Below are 19,110 nucleotides of genomic sequence, written 5' to 3'. Positions count from 1 at the left end.
CCTTCAAGCTTTGAGGAATTATCACTTTGAGACTCAAAATATAGATGATACCATCTGAACTATGGTTAATCCCTAATTCATTTCAAATTACCTTGAAAAGTGGAAATTGAATTCCTGTGTTTCTATTGTGGAGGGGATGCTTGCTTTGGGTAGGGAGTTGGATCTCTAAGATGCCTTAAAACTCTTCAAGGGAGTCATCTGAACACACTATAAGTCATAAAAAGTGAAACCAAAGTGCTTTATCTCCTTTGATCCCCATAATAACTCTTTGAGTTGGATAGGGCAGGAATTATTAGCATTTTACAGATGAAAACACTGAGGCTCAGAGAGATTGCATGGTTTTTCCCAAAGCTCATACAGCTGATAACATTCAGATCTGAGGCTCCATTGAATCTGATTTCAAATCTAATACTCTTTTTCTAGTACTTCACACTTAACTGCCTTGACTGGTTTATATGCTTAGAAACTGGGGACATACCTAGATGAGCTTTTGGGATTCCTTCTGCTGCTTCTCTTCTTTTATTCTAAGCCATTCTAAACTATAGCTTTAGTAACTTGGGAAAGAAAATCATTTTTATTTTTGACATGACTTGAAAGGAAGTGATGAAGGAAGCAATGGGGAGATATGCCACCATGTGAAATATTTCTATGTAGAGCAGTTGCTTTGTATGGCTATTGTTGGAGCTCTCTGAATTCATGTCAGCAAACTAACAGCTACTGGGGGGTTCCTTTAGCAATGGTTAGATTCATTGGTTTGAGAGAGAGTTAAAATCAGGGCCATTTTCCAGTTCATGCTCAGTTAAGTAGGGGTTTGGGGTATAGATACGGCTTTATTTCTCTGGGTCGGGGAGTAGACACCTCCCAACATAAGCACATTACTAAGGGATAAGTGCTAACCTCATGGACTACTTTTGCAGACAACAGGTTTCCTCCCGCACCATACCATGATTCTCTCTCCCCAACCTCCCCTCCATCTTTTAAATTTCACCCTGCGGTCATTACAAACTAGACTTTTCACCATTACTGGGCAGTCTCCAGGGACCACAGAAGAAAGGAGGGCTAGTACAAGTCAAATTGAGTCTCCGTCAGCATGAGGGAGCACAAATGCATTTTGCTGCTTTCAGAGCAAAGGAGAAAGGCATCTGAGACAAAAGGAGACACATGAAAAGACTCCATTTGAAGTTCAGCCAAGAAATCATACAATTGTATATACAGTATTTTTCTCACACTTTCTTTTGTAAGGAGGGGCATTGAAGTGAGGGGCAGGGGAGCAGACCTTCTAAATAGTAGTGTCATTTTGAAATGAGCCCACTGGCCCACGTGTAGGAGGAAGCCTATGTTTAGTGTATGACATTTCAGTAGGATCTGGCCTCCATTTAGACTCAGCCCCTTCATTTCCCCCAAGGTAGCCATGAAGAATGGGTGCTGTCTGGTCTGAAGGGTGTTCTTGGTTATGATTGCTTTTGGCAACATAGTTTCCCAAACACTTGAGCTTTGTCTAGTATTAAATGACACTTTGTCTAACCTTCCTCTCAGCCATCTTCTTTCATGTACAGTGACTTAAAAAGCTTACTCCTAAAATGATTTTCACAGTATTTTGTATCTATTGTTCTGGCACACTGACTATTTGATTTTCAAATGGCTGTCATGTCTCTTCAGTCATTTCAGTTGTATCTGATTTTTCATGACCTCATTTGAGGTTTTCTTGGCAAAGAAAGTGGCAAAGATAAGGTGATTTCCGTTTCCTTCTCCAACTCATTTTACAGATGAAGAACTGAGGCAAACAGAGTTAAGTGACTTTACCAGGGTCACACAGCTAGTAAGTGTCTAAGGCTGGACTTAAACTCAGGAAGATGAGTCTTCCTGACTCCAGGCCCAGCACTCTATCCCTTGTGCCATCTAGCTACCCCTTAAGGGGTCTTTTATGAAGAGGTCTATAAACGCTGGACCTTTTAATTTAATGGGAAAATACATGTGATTTATGATACTAGTATGTCAGTGACTAAGCATTTATTAAGTGCCTACCATGTGATAGGTTCTGGGCATACAGTGATAAAAAGTTAACAGTCCTCACCTTCAAGTAGCTTATGTATATGTGTAAAACATAAATTTAAATATCTATATAAAATTAATACAAGGTGATGGGAGAAGGAGGTAAAGCACTAGCAGCTTGGCTGGAGTGCAGCACAGATCAAGAAAGGCTTTATGTTGAAGGTGGTGTCTTGAAGGAAACCAAGGCAGAGGTAACTTGGGAGTGCATTCCTGGCATGAGAAAATAATTAAGGCAAAGAGCCCAAGAGACTAGAGATGAGAGGATCATAAATTTAGAACTGAAAGGGACCTTAGTGGCCAGCTCTTCCAACCCCCTCATTTTTGTGGCTGAGAAAACAGGCCTGAAGATGGCAAGTGACTTGCCCAATGTCACACAGATAGTAAGAGGGAGCATCTGAATCTAGGTCCTCTGACTCTCAAGGTTCTTTCCACATGTCATGTGTGAGGACCAGCAAAAACACCAGTTTGGTTCATTATGAACATACAGATACTATTGGAGTATTCATTATAATATTTAATCAGCTCAATGACAATTTCAGATATATAAATTGAATTTTGTTCATAATTTATTGAATTTCCTAAGAGTAGAGATTAACCTGTATTGCTTGGATAGGGATAGGGTAAATAGACTTGTGATTTCATTAATATTGGGAAATCCCAAGTGAAGAAACTTCCTTTACCGATGCAAATTGCATCTCCACAACCTGTAGTCTTGGAGAGTGGCCAGAGTACTGAGAGGTTAAGGGACCCACTGAGGGTCATAAACCAGTAGATGTTAGAGGCAGGTATTCCTGTCTTCAAGGCTGGCTCTCTAACCATAGTGCTACACTGCTTCTTGCTTGTGATCTATCAGCCATTCAGTCAATAAACATTTCTAAAGTGTCTACTTTGTGCCAGGCACTGTAGTCAGTGTGGGGGATAGAAAAAGAAGCAAAAGACAGTTCCTGCTCTCCAGAAGCTCATAATCTGATGGGAGAGACATGTAAACAAATATGCAGAATAAATAGGAAATCGTTAAAAGAAGAAAGGCACTAGAATTCAGAGGGTTTTGAAAGGGCATCCTATAGAAGATGAGATTTTAGTTGGAACTTAAAGGAAGCTAGAGAAGCCAGTAGTTGGAGATTAGAAGGGAGAACATTCTAGGCATGGGAGATAGCCAGAGAAAATGCCTGGAACCAAGAGATGGAGTATTTTCTTTGGGGAATAGCAAATGAGGTCAGTGTCACTAGATTGAGGAATATGTGGTGGAGAGTAAGACATAAGAAGACTGAAAAGGTAGAAAGGGGCTAGGTAATGAGGGATTTGGAATGCCAAATACAGGATTTTGTATTTGATCTTGAAGGTAATAAGGAATCAGTAGAGGGTGGGGAAGGGGTAACATAGTCAGACCTAGCTTTAGAAAAATCACTTTGGTGGCCAAATGGAGGATGATTGGAGTGGGGAGAGACTTGAGGTAGGCAGACCCTCCAGCAGGCTATCATACCCATCCAGGTGAGAGGTAATAAGGGCCCACACCAGAGTGGTAACAATGTCAGAGTAGATATTGGAGAGATGTTGCAAAGGTGAAATCAGCAGGCCTTGGCAACACATTAGACATGTGAAGTGAGAGAGAGTGAGGAGTCGAGCATGACTCCTAGGCTATGAGCTTGAGGGACTGGGAGGATAGCGTTCCCCTGTATAGTAACAGCAAAGGTAGAGGGAGGCTTTAGGGGGGCAAATAATGAGTTTAGTTTTAGACATATTGAGTTTAAGATGTCCACTGGACAACTAGCTCAAGATATCTGAAAGGCAGTTGGAGATGTGAGACTGGAAATATGTAAAGCGGTTGAGGCAATATAGGTAGATGTGAGAATAGTTAGCACAGAGAAGATAATTAAATCCATGAGAACTGATTAGATCACCAAATGAAGTAACATAGAGGGACAAGAAAAGGGCACCCAAGAGATAACTCTGGGGAACACCCAGGGAACTGTGGGGAATGAGAAGAGAGAAAGTGGAGGCACCTGTTGTAGACAAGGATTTTAGTACAAAGAGCAGAAGACATATATGGCAGTGGTAAGCATGGTAGAGTTGGAAGGATCAAGTGAGAGTTTTTTCTGGAGTGAAAAACGGAGGCAGCATAGGCAGGTTTCTTGCCAATAAGGAAAGAGCCAGTAGACAAGGAGATGAAATTAGACTCATCTGCTTATGGTTTCATGCTTCGTTCTTCATTATTTATCTTTGAAATCAGCACTTAATGAGCCCTCCATGACCAGTAAAGGCCTAAGAAAGTGAGGGTGACCCTAATTGCCGCCACTACTACCCTAGTCTCTTGATGAGATTGTGGTGGATTCTATCATCTATCCATTATCCATTGGATAGAAATGGGCACATATTTCCTGGCTCTTCTTCACTATGTAACCTTTCCAATCAACTTGTGCAATACTGGCATTTGAGAGCTCCTTTCAAGGATTATTGTGTAAGAGAAGTGTGAAGAGACTAAATTCTTTATGATACTACCTTTGCGGCTGTCATTATTAATCACCTATTCTACTCTGGCCAACTTAATTCCCCAAACTGGTACTTTCTCTGCTCCATTCTGAGCAAAAGTTCACCTCCTGCTTTCCTAATCCCCCTATTCTAGAGTTACTAAAGGCCAAAGTGGAAACCTGTTTTCCCCTGATACCTCTCCCTTTACTTTCATCCATATTTAACTTAGTCCCTACCCACCCACTGATGCAAAAATCTTTTCTTTCTCTGTCTCCTCTCCAGTGTAGATTCTGGAACCACAGTCTGGTGTTAATAAACTCCGCTTTATTTTAGGTCTCTTCCTTTCCTTATTTTTGTATTCATGTAAGTCTGGCTTCCTCTGGAGGACATACTATCTTTGGGCTCCCTTTACGGTACTAATTGTTCTTTCTCTTATGTCCCACAACGTCTTGGCCCAGGAGGGGTTGTAATATTATTTGCTCTCCATTTCCATCATTCAGCAACCTTTTCTTCTTTGAGGTTTACTCTAATCGTTGACATATTCCTACCCAGGTCTTTATTGCTGCCATCTAATTGCCTCCTATGCACTCTCTCTTTTTTCCAGGTTCAGTTGCCTCATGGTCTTCTCTCCCATACTCCCTGTACTCATACTTGAAGACTTGAGTATTCACATTGAGGCCTCTTCAAACATTCTATCTTCCCACTTAATACACTCCTCAATTCCTAGAAGCTATATCTCAGGAATGGTCACATCTTACTCTCACCCCACATCATATGAACTCTGAAATCCCCCACTCTGATCATAGTTTTCAATTTCTATCCTATGCTTCTTAAGCCTATTCTAGGTTTTCATCTAGACTTCAAGTTCCTCCTGCTGTTCCAATCTATCACCTCTGTTCTGGCCTTGCACTTCTTCCTGTTGCAATCTTTTACATGTAACAAACTAATTTGATTATACACAATCCTCCACCTTTGAATCCCTTGCCCCTTTGTCCTTCTATCTTCTGTTTCATACCAGTTTTCAACTCTGATTAAACCCCTTCTCCACTCTTATTCCTGAGCTGCTGAATGCTGCTCGTCAAAGTCCTGCAGCCATGCCAACTGGATCCACTATGCCTTTATTTGATCTAGTCTTAATGGGCCATCCTTTCTGTTTGATGCTTCTTTTTATCAGTTGATTCTTTGAGGTCAGATTTGAACTCAAATCTTCCTGATTCCAGGTCAGGCACTCTATCCACTGCACCATCTAGCTGCCGTCATCAGTGGAGGTGTCTAAATTGAGGCTGAATAACCAGTTAATATCACAGATGTCAAGCTGGGAGAGACTTCAGAAGCCATTTGAGCCAAAGCCCTCATTTTACAATTCAGGAAACTGAGACCCAGAAAAGTTAAGTGAAAAGCATCTAAGGTCACCTGGATAGGCATTAAGAGGCAGAGCTGAGACACAAACCTGGGTCCTTTGACTCCAGGTCTAACACATATCCTATTTCATCATGCTTCTTCTCGTCAGGGATATGGTAGGGAGGAAATTTCTGCCTGGGTCTGTAGTCAGACAAGACAATCTAATGTTCCTTCTTTCCCAATGACTCTAAAAGGAATTAGGGTGGGGATTTCCAGGGGCTATTGGTTCTTCAGGGAGAGCGCCAGGATTTCAGGGGCAGAAGGATGAGGGGCAATGAGACTGAATTAAAAGCAGTGGGTGGGATGGAGTCAACAGTAGCAATAGAGAGAAAAGGAAATTTCCAGTAGCTGTTTCAGCGATGGAGGACCAACCTGGGATGGCTGTTTGCTAGTCAGTTTGTCAGTTTCCAATTTGGAGAGTCAGCCCTCTATGATCTCTGGTATCATTTAGGTTCTTCTGAAGTACTTTGAAATCATCCCCCCAGACTCTTAACAGTTTAGTAAATTAGGTTTTAGTGCATATGAGCTGTTGCATTGGTGTGAAATAGATGGTAATGACTCATTTTAATCTCTTCCTTCCAAATATTTATATCCCACATTTAGATGCAAGGAGCACAGAGCCCCAAGTGGACAAAGCAGCTCCATTATTTTTAGATTTTAATTTAATACAAACCTAGAAAATGTTTCAGAGTTCCTTGGCAAATCTTAAAGAAATTGGATTTGCAGAATGATTGGGAAGAGAGGTTATTTTAATGGACACTTTACGACCTGGCTACATGTATATGTGTAAAGGCTTTTGTGGTAAAATTTTAAAAATATAAATACCAGAAATAAATGAATTTAGAAGTCTTGCAAATTCCACAGAGTATTTCAATAAAACCAGTGTTTTGTAGTTGCAGTTTAATCATCAATTCATTTTTGCGTTGCTTCCAGTCATTATCATGTGTGTTAATTCACTAAATAGGGCTGTTTTTTCATAGAACAAATTTTAATAAACTGCACGAATGCCTGAGTTCATCAATGGTGCATAGCCTACGGCTCATAGCTGGGATTGGAGCATGGGCTGGTAGTGAAAACCAATAAAAGAACTCAATAGCCAACTATATATTCTAGAACCATTCGTGCATTAGGGGGGGGAAATGGTCTACTACAGTTGCTAATAACTGCTTATTGCTTCATGTGGCAATGCCACTACTGAAGACAGCATTTGGAAAAAAGGATATTTACATTATGTACATTTAGCTAAAGAGTTTCCTCTGTTCTACACTTCTGCTAGTATAAATGATTTAATTTTTCTTCTGCACTTCCCTGTGAGGGGGCACAATATACTGTTATTCCTTTCACATTGTGACTTTCCCCATAGCAGTTTTAATATGTCATGGGGTTGGTATAAGAAATTAAACAGGAATTTTGGGGGGAGTTTTGCGGAAGCTGCAGATGACACATGAAGGCCAGCAGATGACACAAAGTTTAAAAACTCAGAAATGTATAAAATATATGTATACTGTTGTATAAAAATGTATTTTATCTTTTAATACCATAATAATTCAGACTCTTTTTCTGGTAAAAAGGGAAGGCCAAAACATTTTTTGTGGATTTTCTAGATTGCAGGACACCATGCCCTTAAACACCTCTCCCTCCCCCAATGTGGAAGGGATAACTGTCTAGACTAGGTATTATCCTAGAGTCATAGATTTAGAATGGAAACTGACCTTAGGAATTACCTAATACTACTTCCTCATTTTACTGGTGAGAAAACTGAGGACCATAACAGTGAAGGGATTTAACCAAAGCTCCTATGAGTAGCTAGTATCAGAGTCAGGATTCAAAGGACAGTAATTAATTCCACACTCAACACTCTCCATTACAGAGAGTCAGTCTAATGAAGGCCACTGATGCTGTATTCATTTTCATTCCCCACGGCCATTTTAGGGATGTGTGTTGTGTTCTTAGGATAGACACATTCACATCATCCTATATTTAGAGCTGCAAGAGACTGTGGAGGCTCATCAGAGCCAATCTCCTCATTTTATAGTTGAGGAAACCATAAAGGTTAAGTGACTTGTCCAGGGTCACATAGCTGGCAAATGTCCTTATTTTTCTTTTCTTTTTTAATAATAAATGTATTTTATTTTTCATTTACAAGGCTCAGTTGCACAAGTTTTTGGGTTCCGAATTTTCTCTCCCTCCCTCTCCTCCCCTCTCCCCCACTAGATGACATATAATCCAATGTAGGTTCTACATATACCTTCACATGCAACTTATTTACATAATAGTCCAATTGTAAAGAAGAATTATAACCAATGGAATGAATCATGAGAAAGGAGAAATGAAACCAAAAAAGAAGGAAAAAGAAAAAGAGAGCAAAAAGTTTGCCTCAATCTGCATTCAGACTCCATAATTCTTTTTCTGGATGTGCATAGCTTTTTCCATCATGAGTCTTTTGAGCTTTGAACCTTGCATTGATGAGAAGAGCCAAGTCTATCAAAGTTAGTTCTTACAGATGCCATGTGTCTGTAATCGTGTATAATGATCTCCTGGTTCTGCTCCCCTCACTCAGCATCAGTTCATAAAAGTCATTCCAGGTTATAATGAAATCTGTCTGCTCATCATTTCTTCTAGCACAATAGTATTCCATTGCATTCATATACCACAGTTTGTTTAGCTATTCCCCAATTGATGGACATCCCCTTGATTTCCAGTTTTTTGCCACCACAAAAAGAGCTGCTATAAATACTTTTGTACATACAGGTCCATTTCCCACTTGTATGATCTCTTTGGCATATAGCCCTAGAAGTGGTATTGCTGGGTCAAAGGGTATGCACATTTTTATAGCCCTTTGCACATAGTTCCAGATTGCTCTCCAAAATGGTTGGATCAGTTCACAACTCCACCAACAATGTAACAATGTTCCAATTTTCCCACATCCTCTTGAGCATTTATCATTTTTCTGTTTTGTCATGTTAGCCAATCTGACAGGAGAGATGTGGTACTAAGAGTTATTTTGATTTGTATTTCTCTAATCAATAGTGATTTAGAGGCTTGTATTCCTATAAATTTGGTTTAGTTCCCTGTATATTTTAGATATGAAGCCTTTATCAGAGACACCGATTATAAAGATTTTCTCCCAATATTCTGCTTCCCTCCTAATATTTGTTGCATTGGCTTTGTTTATACAAAAGCTTTTCAATTTAACATAATCAAAATTATCCATTTTGTAACACTCTGTATCTCTTGTTGGGTCATAAATTCTTCCCTTTCCCATAAATCTGACAGGTAAACTATTCCTTGCTATCCCAAGTTGCTTATAGTATCAGCCTTTATTCCTAAATCATGAACCCATTTTGACTTTATTTTGGTATACGGTATAAGATATTGACCTATGTCCAGTTTCTGCCATACCATTTTCCACCTTCCCCAGCAGTTTTTGTGAAATAGTGAGTTCTTAGCCCAGAAGCTGGATTCTTTGGGTTTATCAAGGAGTAGATTGCTGTAGCTGTTGATATGTCCTTATTTTTAAATTAGTAAAAGTGAAATGCAGAGGAAATTTTGAGAGAATTTAAGTGACTTGCCAGGTTATGGCACATATCCAGGATGTGTCTAAGGCAGAATCTGAACCCAGATCTTGCCTCCGCATTCCAATACTCTCTTCACTTCTCCACAGGATTTGGAGCTGAAATCAACATTAGAAATCATGCCTGATAATTATACATATATGACCTGTATCAAATTGCTTACTCTCTTAGGGAAGGGGGAAGGCAAGTCGGAAGAGAGGGAGAAAATTTGGAACTCAAAATTTTATATAAAAATGAATGTCAAAAATTGTTTTTACATGTAATTGGAAAAAATGGAATACAGTCTACTGGAAAAAGAAACACATGGCTAAAATATCCCTCAAAGTATACAATTTTAAGAGAACTTCAAGGAAACAGATCTAGGCAAAATCTGCTTCATGTTTTGCAAAGTGAAAGGTGTTTGAAAAAATATTTTAACATTTTCAATTCATTCCAACACAGTTGGATCTGACCATCTCTATTAGATAACTTTGGATTATTAAAAGGCGAGAAAGCAATAACTTTATATCATACTAGTCAGAACTCACCTAACAGGAAAGACATCAAGGCATGAAAAAAATAAAATAAAACTTTCACCTGATCTCCTCATTACCTAAATGAGAAAACCAAGCTGCAGAAAGGTTGCCGCCTTAGAGTAACTTGTGTGAGGTCACCCAGGAACCAAAGAGTAGAGTCAGGTTTTGGATGTAAGGCCTTTGATTCCTAATCAATCCAGTTCCAATAGACAATAGTGTAGAGATACTCTGACTTCTGAAGCAGGCATAGTCTCAGTGCATAGCTGCCTCTCCTATAAGGATGTACTGCGAGTTAGAGCTGTTGGTGTTCTATAAATTTCCCCTCTGTCATCGTTCAAGACTAAGAGATGGTGCCCTCTTTTGGAAAACAACATGCTTTTCTTTATCGTCTCTTGACATACTTTATGGCCGGTGCATTGACTGCGTGGTTCTGCAGTTATTCTCACAACGTAAAGAAAGGTGTTTAGGAAAGATGGTCTGGGTAATGGTGGGAATAGCAATGATTTACTCCATTAAACCTGACCTTATGGCTGCTAAATCATTCTCCTCCTGTCAAACAGTCTGCATGTTGACTACATTTGATATACTTGTCTCTCCCACTACCAGTCCTGGATGTGGGGTGTGAGTGCCCTTATCTGAAGGCGGCTCCATCTTTCTGGGAAGAAACTAACTCTATCCATTGTTTAGTTCCAGGCCCCTGTGAACCTGAAGATCTCATCGATGGAATCATCTTTGCTGCCAATTACCTGGGGTCTACACAACTGCTCTCTGAACGGAACCCTTCCAAAAATATCAGAATGATGCAGGCCCAAGAGGCAGTCAGCCGTGTCAAGGTAGCATTGGTCTCTGAGCTGGTGAAAGGGGCTAGCTCCCTTGGCAGCTGAGCTCTCAAGGATTCTGTCTAAAATCATGCAGTTTCAAATCGACTTCAGGGTGCAGTGAAGTGAGTCTAGCTCTACCACAGCAGAGACCTGCTTTGCTTCCAAGGCCTGGTGTGAAAGTGCACAGAAACCCATAGCCCGCCAGTGTGGGAGACATAAATTATTGCCGAGGTCAGAACAAAGAGCCTTAAGACTGGCGGAGCACTGTGAGGATTCAAAGGCAGAATCCGGTCTACAAAGGGAAAATCGTCAGGCTGCAGAATACAGGAGATTAGTTTCCAGATGAATTCATTTCACTAAGTTGCAGCCTGGAAGCATTTTTTTCTTTAAAAAGAGGTTATTCTCAAGCATTCTGGCTGCCAAAAATTATTATTGTTTAAGGCCTTAAGTCCCAGTACAATGATATTTGCCTTGTTTGTTCTATTTAAAGAACTTATAGATGGGGAAGGAAAATCATTCCATGAAAGAACTTGAATGTACTCAAAACTCAGATAGGAACTGCTTAGAATTGGCAGGCATAAACTTAGACCCATGTAAATTTATGCCTCTGATAGAATCTAGATAACAACGGTGATGTGATTTTCTAATATCACTGTTTTGTTAAACTAGATGCATATTTCATTAAGATAATTACATTCATCTTAAAACTCCCATGTATTGGTCAAAGCCGGGTCTTGTCTTGAGCAATGCCTTTTTCACAAGGACAAACAAAGCTCCCATAGGTTTGGATTTAAGAGGCTCTGGGTTCAAATCCTGATTCTGCTACTAACTAGACTTACTTAGACAGAGTGGTTCACCACCTCTGGGTCTCAGTTTTCACATCCATCAAATGAGAGGCTTGTACTAGACAACCTCTAATGACCCTCCTAATTCCTAACCTATGATTCCATGACCATATGAACCCCACGAAAGCATGTGTTATAGTGGAGAGAGAACTGGATTTGGAGTCAGATGACCTCACTTTGAATCCTATTTCTGCTACTTAGTACATGTGTGACCTCAGGTAAATAATTTATCTCTTCTGAGTCTTAATTTCTTTAGTTATAAAATGACTGGTCTAGACTAGGGGTGCCAAACTCAAATCAAAATGGGGATCATTAAACCATACATAAGGATCACTTTAGGCTATATATTGACTTAACTTTAAAAATGTAATATTATCTATGTTTTATTGTATTTTTGTTTGTTTTTGTTAAATATTTTCCAATTACATTTTAAGCTGGTTTGAGGCCCAAGAGCCACGTGTTTATTTGACACTTCTATTCTAGATGACCTTTAAGGTCCCATCCCTTCTGAAGCCTATGCTTTTGAGATAGGTGGTGCAAATGCTATTGTATTACAAATATTAAAATGTATTTACTTCAGATCAGAAAACTGAGGCTTACAGAGGTTAAGTAACTAGGCCATAGTCATATACAAGGCATAGCCAATCCTTAAACCTTATATCTTTGGAATCCCACATCCAGTGTTCTTTTATCTACAATATTAAAGCCCTCTCAGTGTTAAAGGGCTTAATGTTGCTTATAAATGTTAGAGATGGCTGAGTATTTCTGAGTCAGTGGTGCTAAAACAAGGGAATTAATTTGTTAAGGAACTGCTGTTAGTGAGTTAACAGCAAACATGCTATTTGAGTCTTAGTAAATGCTTTTTGAATGGGGGGTGAGAGGTATATAAAAAAAACAAACTATCGCCTGATTATTAACTAAAAGAGTATGGGCTTCACCCTCCCCACCCCCAGTTTTTCCTCTTGTCAATCATGAGAGCGATTCTATACTATAGCAGCTTCCCTTTGGAGTCATATAAAATGGAATGAAATCCTGATGGTGGCTGGAGAGTTCTTGCCACGAAAGAGACTCTTGGTCCTGGTTGAAAACCCATGATTTTGCTGCCCCAGGCCACGGATTGTGGCCACGTGAATACACCCGTACAAGCAGATGTAGTGCCAGCTCCCCTGACCCCGTATCTTGGATGCCCATGCTCCCTGCTAGGAAGTACAACCTTAACATAAGATGTGAAAACACTATACTTCCTCCTAGGCTTGATTAAACTTGGCGATTTCTGACTATTCAAATCAACGACAAATGTTTCTCAAATGCTTCTGGTTCTTAGATTCACACATTGAGTCAGTCCCTGGGGTTGGAAGGGATCTTAGAGACGGTAGTCCAACCCCACTTTTGTTTTTACAGATGAGAAAATTAAGGCCCAGAGAGGGGGAAATGACTTTGCCTGAAGTTGTGTAACTAACTAGCTAGTATCAGAGCTGAAACTTGAACCCAAGCACCCTGATTCCCAATGCAATGTTTTGGGTTTTTTTCCCTGCACTGTACCAGTCTATGCAAGGTTGTTTGTGCTAGTGTTGTTGACTGGGGGAGATATGAAGATAAATTAACACTAATGTTTGTCATCAAGGAACTTATTATCTAGTAGAAGAAGTACACTGAATATGAAGGTACTTATCATAAGGTCTGGGGCACATTTTCCAGTTCCATTAATGACCTTTGGTGTTCCCAAGTTCACTGGGACCAGTGAATGGAATATAGCATGTTTCTTTGTTAAATTCTTGTTTACTCTTTGGCCTCAACGCTTCTATGGTGCAGAGGGGCTTTCGTAAGTATTGCTTTACCACCTAGGAAAAGAGTTTTGGCTACATTCTTTTGAATGGCGCCTAAGGACTTTTTGGCATTCATTAGAGTAAGGACACTATCAAACAGCCAAGAGTAGAAACAAGCTGGTACTCTTCCAGGGGGTATATAAGGTTCTTGAAATTGCCCCCCTAACCTTTAGCAGACATTTCTATTAAATGAAGTCCTGACTCCACAGCCTTACTTGTACTGTTTCAAACTTGAAGAATTAATTCTTCACTGAGGCAATAAGCTCTCATCTCATAGTTGGCACAATATGTCATTAAAATGTTTTCCTTAGCATCCTTATCATTCCATATATAAATATACCAGGGCACCCTGGCTGTTTCAAGCTGCTCAGAAACACACTTGTTAAGGGTCTTTACTGATTAGTTTATCATTTATATATCTATGCTTGATCCAAAAGGCTGTTTACCTTGGTAGATTTTTTTCCATTTTATGTAGGTTCTAAGTATTTAGCTCAATGGCCAAAAGATTTATACTTTGTTCTGTGTCTTTTTTTGTGCCCATCTGTTTTTCTTTTTCTCTTACGTGCTACTCAGAGGATGCAGAAGGCTGCTAAAATCAAGAAAAAAGTGGTGTGTAAAAAAAAGTTTCTCTAGAATACCAGTGCTTGTTTATGTTTTTGTGGCTTGTTCTCTGTGGAGCTGTGCTTTGCCATTAGGAATCCTCATAAAGTGGTAATGCTAAGTCTTCTTTCCCTTTCTCCTTGGTTGCTTAATTCCAGATGATCAAATGGACCCACAAAAATGGCTTCATTTATTTTTCCTGTTACCTATTTACTGGAGTAGCTGATCATTGCTTCCTTTCTCTTCTATTTCATTTTTTCAAATGTACCAATACTCACTTGGTCTGCAGAAATGACTAATTTTGTATTTAATAGTGGTTATACTTCTAGGTGAAGCATTTCATGCTGACAGAGTGATATATCTTCCTATAGCATAGGCCTAACTATGACATTAATTAAATTATTCTGATATTTAAAGACTCATTAATTTTAATTTACCAAATCAGTACCATGAGTACTACAATTTGCAACGTGCACATACATTTTCACCTAATTAAAAAAGGTTTTGGAGGGGGGTCAGGCTACCTGTCATTTCAAAATAGAGTTGATATTTAGTAATATGTTTGCAAATACAGTCATTTACTAAGTTTAGGAGATTTACAAGCTGTCATTTTAATATCTGTTTCAGGATTCTAAATATTAAATATCTCTGGTTGGTACTGAAATGACCATTTGACAAATTTCTTTTTTCTTTTGTGTTGACACTGACAGAAGCAACACAGTGTAATGGATAGACTGCTAGGGTTGGATAGGGGAACATCTGGGTTCAAATCAAACCTGGACAGGCAAGCATGATGTAGTGAAAAGATTTTTCAAACTTTCTGGTCTCTGAACTCCATTATATGCCTTTTTTCTTTCTCTTTCTTTCTTTTTTTTTGTTGGAGGCAAACAGGGTTAAGTGACTTGTCCAGGGTCACACAGCTAGTAAGTATCTGAACCTGGATTTGAACTCAGGTCCTTCTGACTTCAGGGCTGGTGCTCTAACCACTGCTCCACCTAGCTGCCCCAAATCCATTATACTCTCAAAAATTATCAGGCTTTTGTTTATATAGGTTGTATTTGTTGATATTTACTGTATTAGAAATTAAAATGTCTTAATATTATTACAAAAATAGTTTTGACTTTGCAGATACCATGGAAGGGTCTTGGGTCCCCAGACTACATTTTGAAAATTGCTGGCTTAGTGGAAAAGTGGATTTGGAGTCACAGAACATAAGTTTGAATCCTGACGCTGCCACTTATTAGCTATGAGATCTTGACTGAGTCATAAGCTCTCTGAATCTCGGTTTCTTCATATATAAAATAAAGACATGGGTCTAGATGACTACTTAGGCCATTTCTGCCTCCAAATCTATTATCCCCAAATCTGACCCTTAAGAACTGTGTGACCCTGGAGAAATCACAACCTCAGGTAACTCTAGGTTTCTGTACTAAATCATAAACATGTTTTAGGAGAGAGTCCTGTACACCAAAGCTGAAAAAAAATCACAAATCTTGTTATATTTTGATACCAAGAATATATGCCTGAAGTTGCTCTTTTTTTTAAACCTGGGCAGACCACATCATTTGGTGGTTTTCTATGACCTATGCTTTTTGGCCTCTGGCCTTCCATTTTAGCTCAGGTTATTGACCAATAGTACGTCTCTAGATGTTTATTTCTGTATCCTGTTCAGTGATGAGCAAACTGGCTAGCCTCTGTTCTCATTCCTATTAAGTAGATATCCCTTGTGGGATTTCAAAGCTATAGCATTATGGGTTTGGGTTTTCCAGGCTGGCGCTCATAAAGCTATTTATTCCTTCCTAAGTACTATATTGGCCTAAATGTGTACCACACTTTCCCCAGTTCTGGCTTTTACCAGCCTTACTCTTGCTTCACAAGGTAAGAAGCGGGGCCCAAGTGTAATTTTCAGTTAGTGCAAACTAGCCTCTCCCCCACCCCTTTTTTTCTTTGCTCAAATGTAGGTCAGAGAATTTTTCATTAGTACCTGATTGTAGGTCCCAGGTGCTTCCCCCTCTGGCTCTAAGAGGGACATTTCCAGACCATATGATCAACTCTCTACACCTTTTCTTCAGTAATTCAGTTTTTTCAGGAAATATATTTTGTGTGGAAAATAGTTTTGAATGCATATGCACATATTAAATAGTCCCTTAACTATAATAAATACATATTTTTGTATGTCTACATATATATATAATATTTACATGTACATATACATATATATGTGTATTTACATATATATATAATATTTTCCTTTTCAGAAAATCAGATTTTAATAGTGTGCCCCCATATTAAGAAGGTGACCTATATTTGGAATATTATGATACTTGACATGTAGTTAGGAGAAGTTGTTCACCAGATGGAAAGTGATGCCTTAGTACTGAATTTGCATTACTATAGACATGATTATTTACTATAGGCATGATTAAAGACATTGATGGTATCATACTTTCTCTCTTAATTATACTTTTAAAAAAGATTATAATGTGATATAGATGAGGATAAACATTAATTACTATTGATTTCTATGCGCAATCAAAATACAATGCTTACATAGAGAAAGCTTTATGGCTTCAGAGAAACATGGCATCAAAAACCCTTGCTAGCTTTCTTCTGTGCTAAGTTTTAACTCTCCTAGTTTAATGTTTAATTACTTGGTTTTTAGAAGAAAGGCTATCAATCTTTTCATATACTTGTCTTTTTGTCCCAGTTCTTTCAATAGCAAGAGAAAATAATTGGTTTTATTGTTGGATTATGTAAAATTCCTTATTTATAATGTCTACTCAGAGACTACTAATTTTTCCTTTTCTCCATCTAATTTGTTCCAAGTTCCCTCATCTTTTTTTGATCAATAACTTTTCTGATATTTTCACATAGCACAGAAATGTACCCATTAAACACTGAAGCTGCATTTGCCCCACAATTAATTTTCACATCTTGCTTCTGACTCAACCTGTCTCCGCAAGAATTATGATCCAAGTCATTTATCATCCAAGAATATAACTTTTGGAAATACATTTGAATAGACTATATCAAAGTTTGTGGTTTGTGGTTTTGGTTTTGTTTGTAAGCAGAGACATAAAGTGGCTTCTTCCCAATTCCACAGATAATGTACCTTAGCAGGATTTATTTGAATCAGTAGCCATAATAATGAGGTAAAAGTTATAGAGCCCTGTAGTTGAGGGACAGATAACACACTGTGTTTTTTCTCTTTAAGGACAGCATGAAAACACAATTACATCATCATAATATGTGATCTCCAAGTATTTCAGAGTTCTTAGGGTATAGCCAGCAGGGAAAATGTGTTTTAATCACATGCCGGGAAGGATCAAGTCGAATCCTTGTGACATTGTGAATTTGGAAGCACAGCACCATTGGCATTTCAGTGACCATAGAGAATTACTTAACTCAATAGGCATACTAGTTAAGCACATTTTTCTGTTTCCACTATATTGAAGTAATTGGGATTCCTACTGATTTAAAACCAATTAAAACACCTTCCTGGTCTTAAGCATGCCCAGAGTAGTACATTCAGGTACCGAAAAAGGTCAGCTTAAATGGAACTTGATACCATGTCATTCGGGCCAATAATAAGCATGCTGTGGTTTAAAAAAAAAAGTAGCCACCTGGCTTTTCAACATTTATGCTATTTGTTATAATGGATTTGTATAATATTTCCTGGTTATTATGGAATGGATTATTATCATTACTAATTTAAAAACAATTTTCCCAGTTACTCGGGAAGGAAGAAGAATCACATGACATTAATAATCAATCATTGCATAATTGTTTGAGGTTGAAGGCTGACAAAGTGCTTTCCTTACAACAACCCTATAAGATAGGTCCTGGAAATAGTATTATCCCTCTTTTTGGAAGAGGAAACTGAGTATTAGAAAAGATAAGGGACTTTTCCAGGCATGTTCCGATAAATGTTTAATAACTGGGTCACTGGAAAAAAGGAACACATGGCCTACTTTTTAAGTTGAATCTTCATGGATAATATTTTCTCCATCCCTTTCTGAAGTCTAGACAATCACCTTAATGATAAATCAAGGCTTGATTTGTAGTGCTTGTTAATTTTGACGGTGGAAATGCTCTCACTGATTTACTATTAACTGCTGATAAGAGCTAGTTCTAGCACACCCTTGTACTTGTCCCTGGTCACACGGCAAACACATATCAGCATTGGGATTTGAACCCAGGACTTCTGATCCAAGGCTAGCTCTCATTCTACTACAGAATACTGCCTCTCCATTATGGGCTTATAATCCCCTAGTGTTAGAGCTGGAGGAAATTTTAGAAATCTTTAGTTTAACCACCTTTTTCCACAAATGAAGAAACTGAGGCAGAGAAATTAAATTATGTATTCAAGATTATATAGCAAGTTAAAGAAATCAGTATTTCAGAGTAGTTCAGTTTCTAGTTTTGGGGAAAGATAAGCTAATGGGACAGGATGGCAAATGTGATTATGAATATCGACCTCCAGAGAAATTAATTAGCCTTCTTTGACAATATACTCTCAGGGCAGCTAAGTGGTGCTGTGGGTTGGTCCAGGAGTCAGGAGGACCTGAATTCAAATCTAGCCTCAGATACTTACTAGCTGTGTGATTCTGGGCAAGTCATTTAACTTGTCCCCTCCACCCTCCTCCCAAAGAAAAGAAAATATATACCTTCTCTATTCGTGAGTGATACTTTTCAAGATTGAATTAACTAGCAAAGTCTGTGACTGTTATTACTATATAACTTGCGGTAGTTGGAGAAGAAATTACGGGGTAGATTTTTAACTATTGGATCAAGTTTCTTGACTGAATTAATATGGGCCAAGTCAAGAGGTGTTAAAACACACACACACACACACACACACACACACAGCTTAGCTTCATTGGTCCCTTGTAGCTTGTTGTCTATATGGATGCTGGTATACAAAAGGAATATTTGAAAGCATTTCTCCCAAAGGCTTTCCTGTACTTTCAGTGTTCAAAACTGTAAGTATTTGTTTCTCCTTCTTG

At 38.7% G+C, this 19,110-nt stretch overlaps 1 protein-coding gene across 1 annotated transcript in view; it reads left to right on the top strand.

Moving 5' to 3' along the window:
- Positions 1 to 19,110, top strand: part of APBA2 (amyloid beta precursor protein binding family A member 2) — a 208,120-nt gene that overhangs the window by 118,425 nt on the left and 70,585 nt on the right. The window contains exons 5-6 of the mRNA XM_036736849.1: positions 10,700 to 10,845; positions 14,078 to 14,113. Coding sequence (XP_036592744.1) covers positions 10,700 to 10,845; positions 14,078 to 14,113 — 182 coding nt within the window. The remainder of the gene's footprint in view (positions 1 to 10,699; positions 10,846 to 14,077; positions 14,114 to 19,110) is intronic.

Source organism: Trichosurus vulpecula, chromosome 8, assembly GCF_011100635.1.
Source record: "Trichosurus vulpecula isolate mTriVul1 chromosome 8, mTriVul1.pri, whole genome shotgun sequence".
In the NCBI taxonomy this organism is placed as follows: Eukaryota; Metazoa; Chordata; class Mammalia; order Diprotodontia; family Phalangeridae; genus Trichosurus; species Trichosurus vulpecula.
This window is presented reverse-complemented; position numbering and strand designations above follow the sequence as displayed.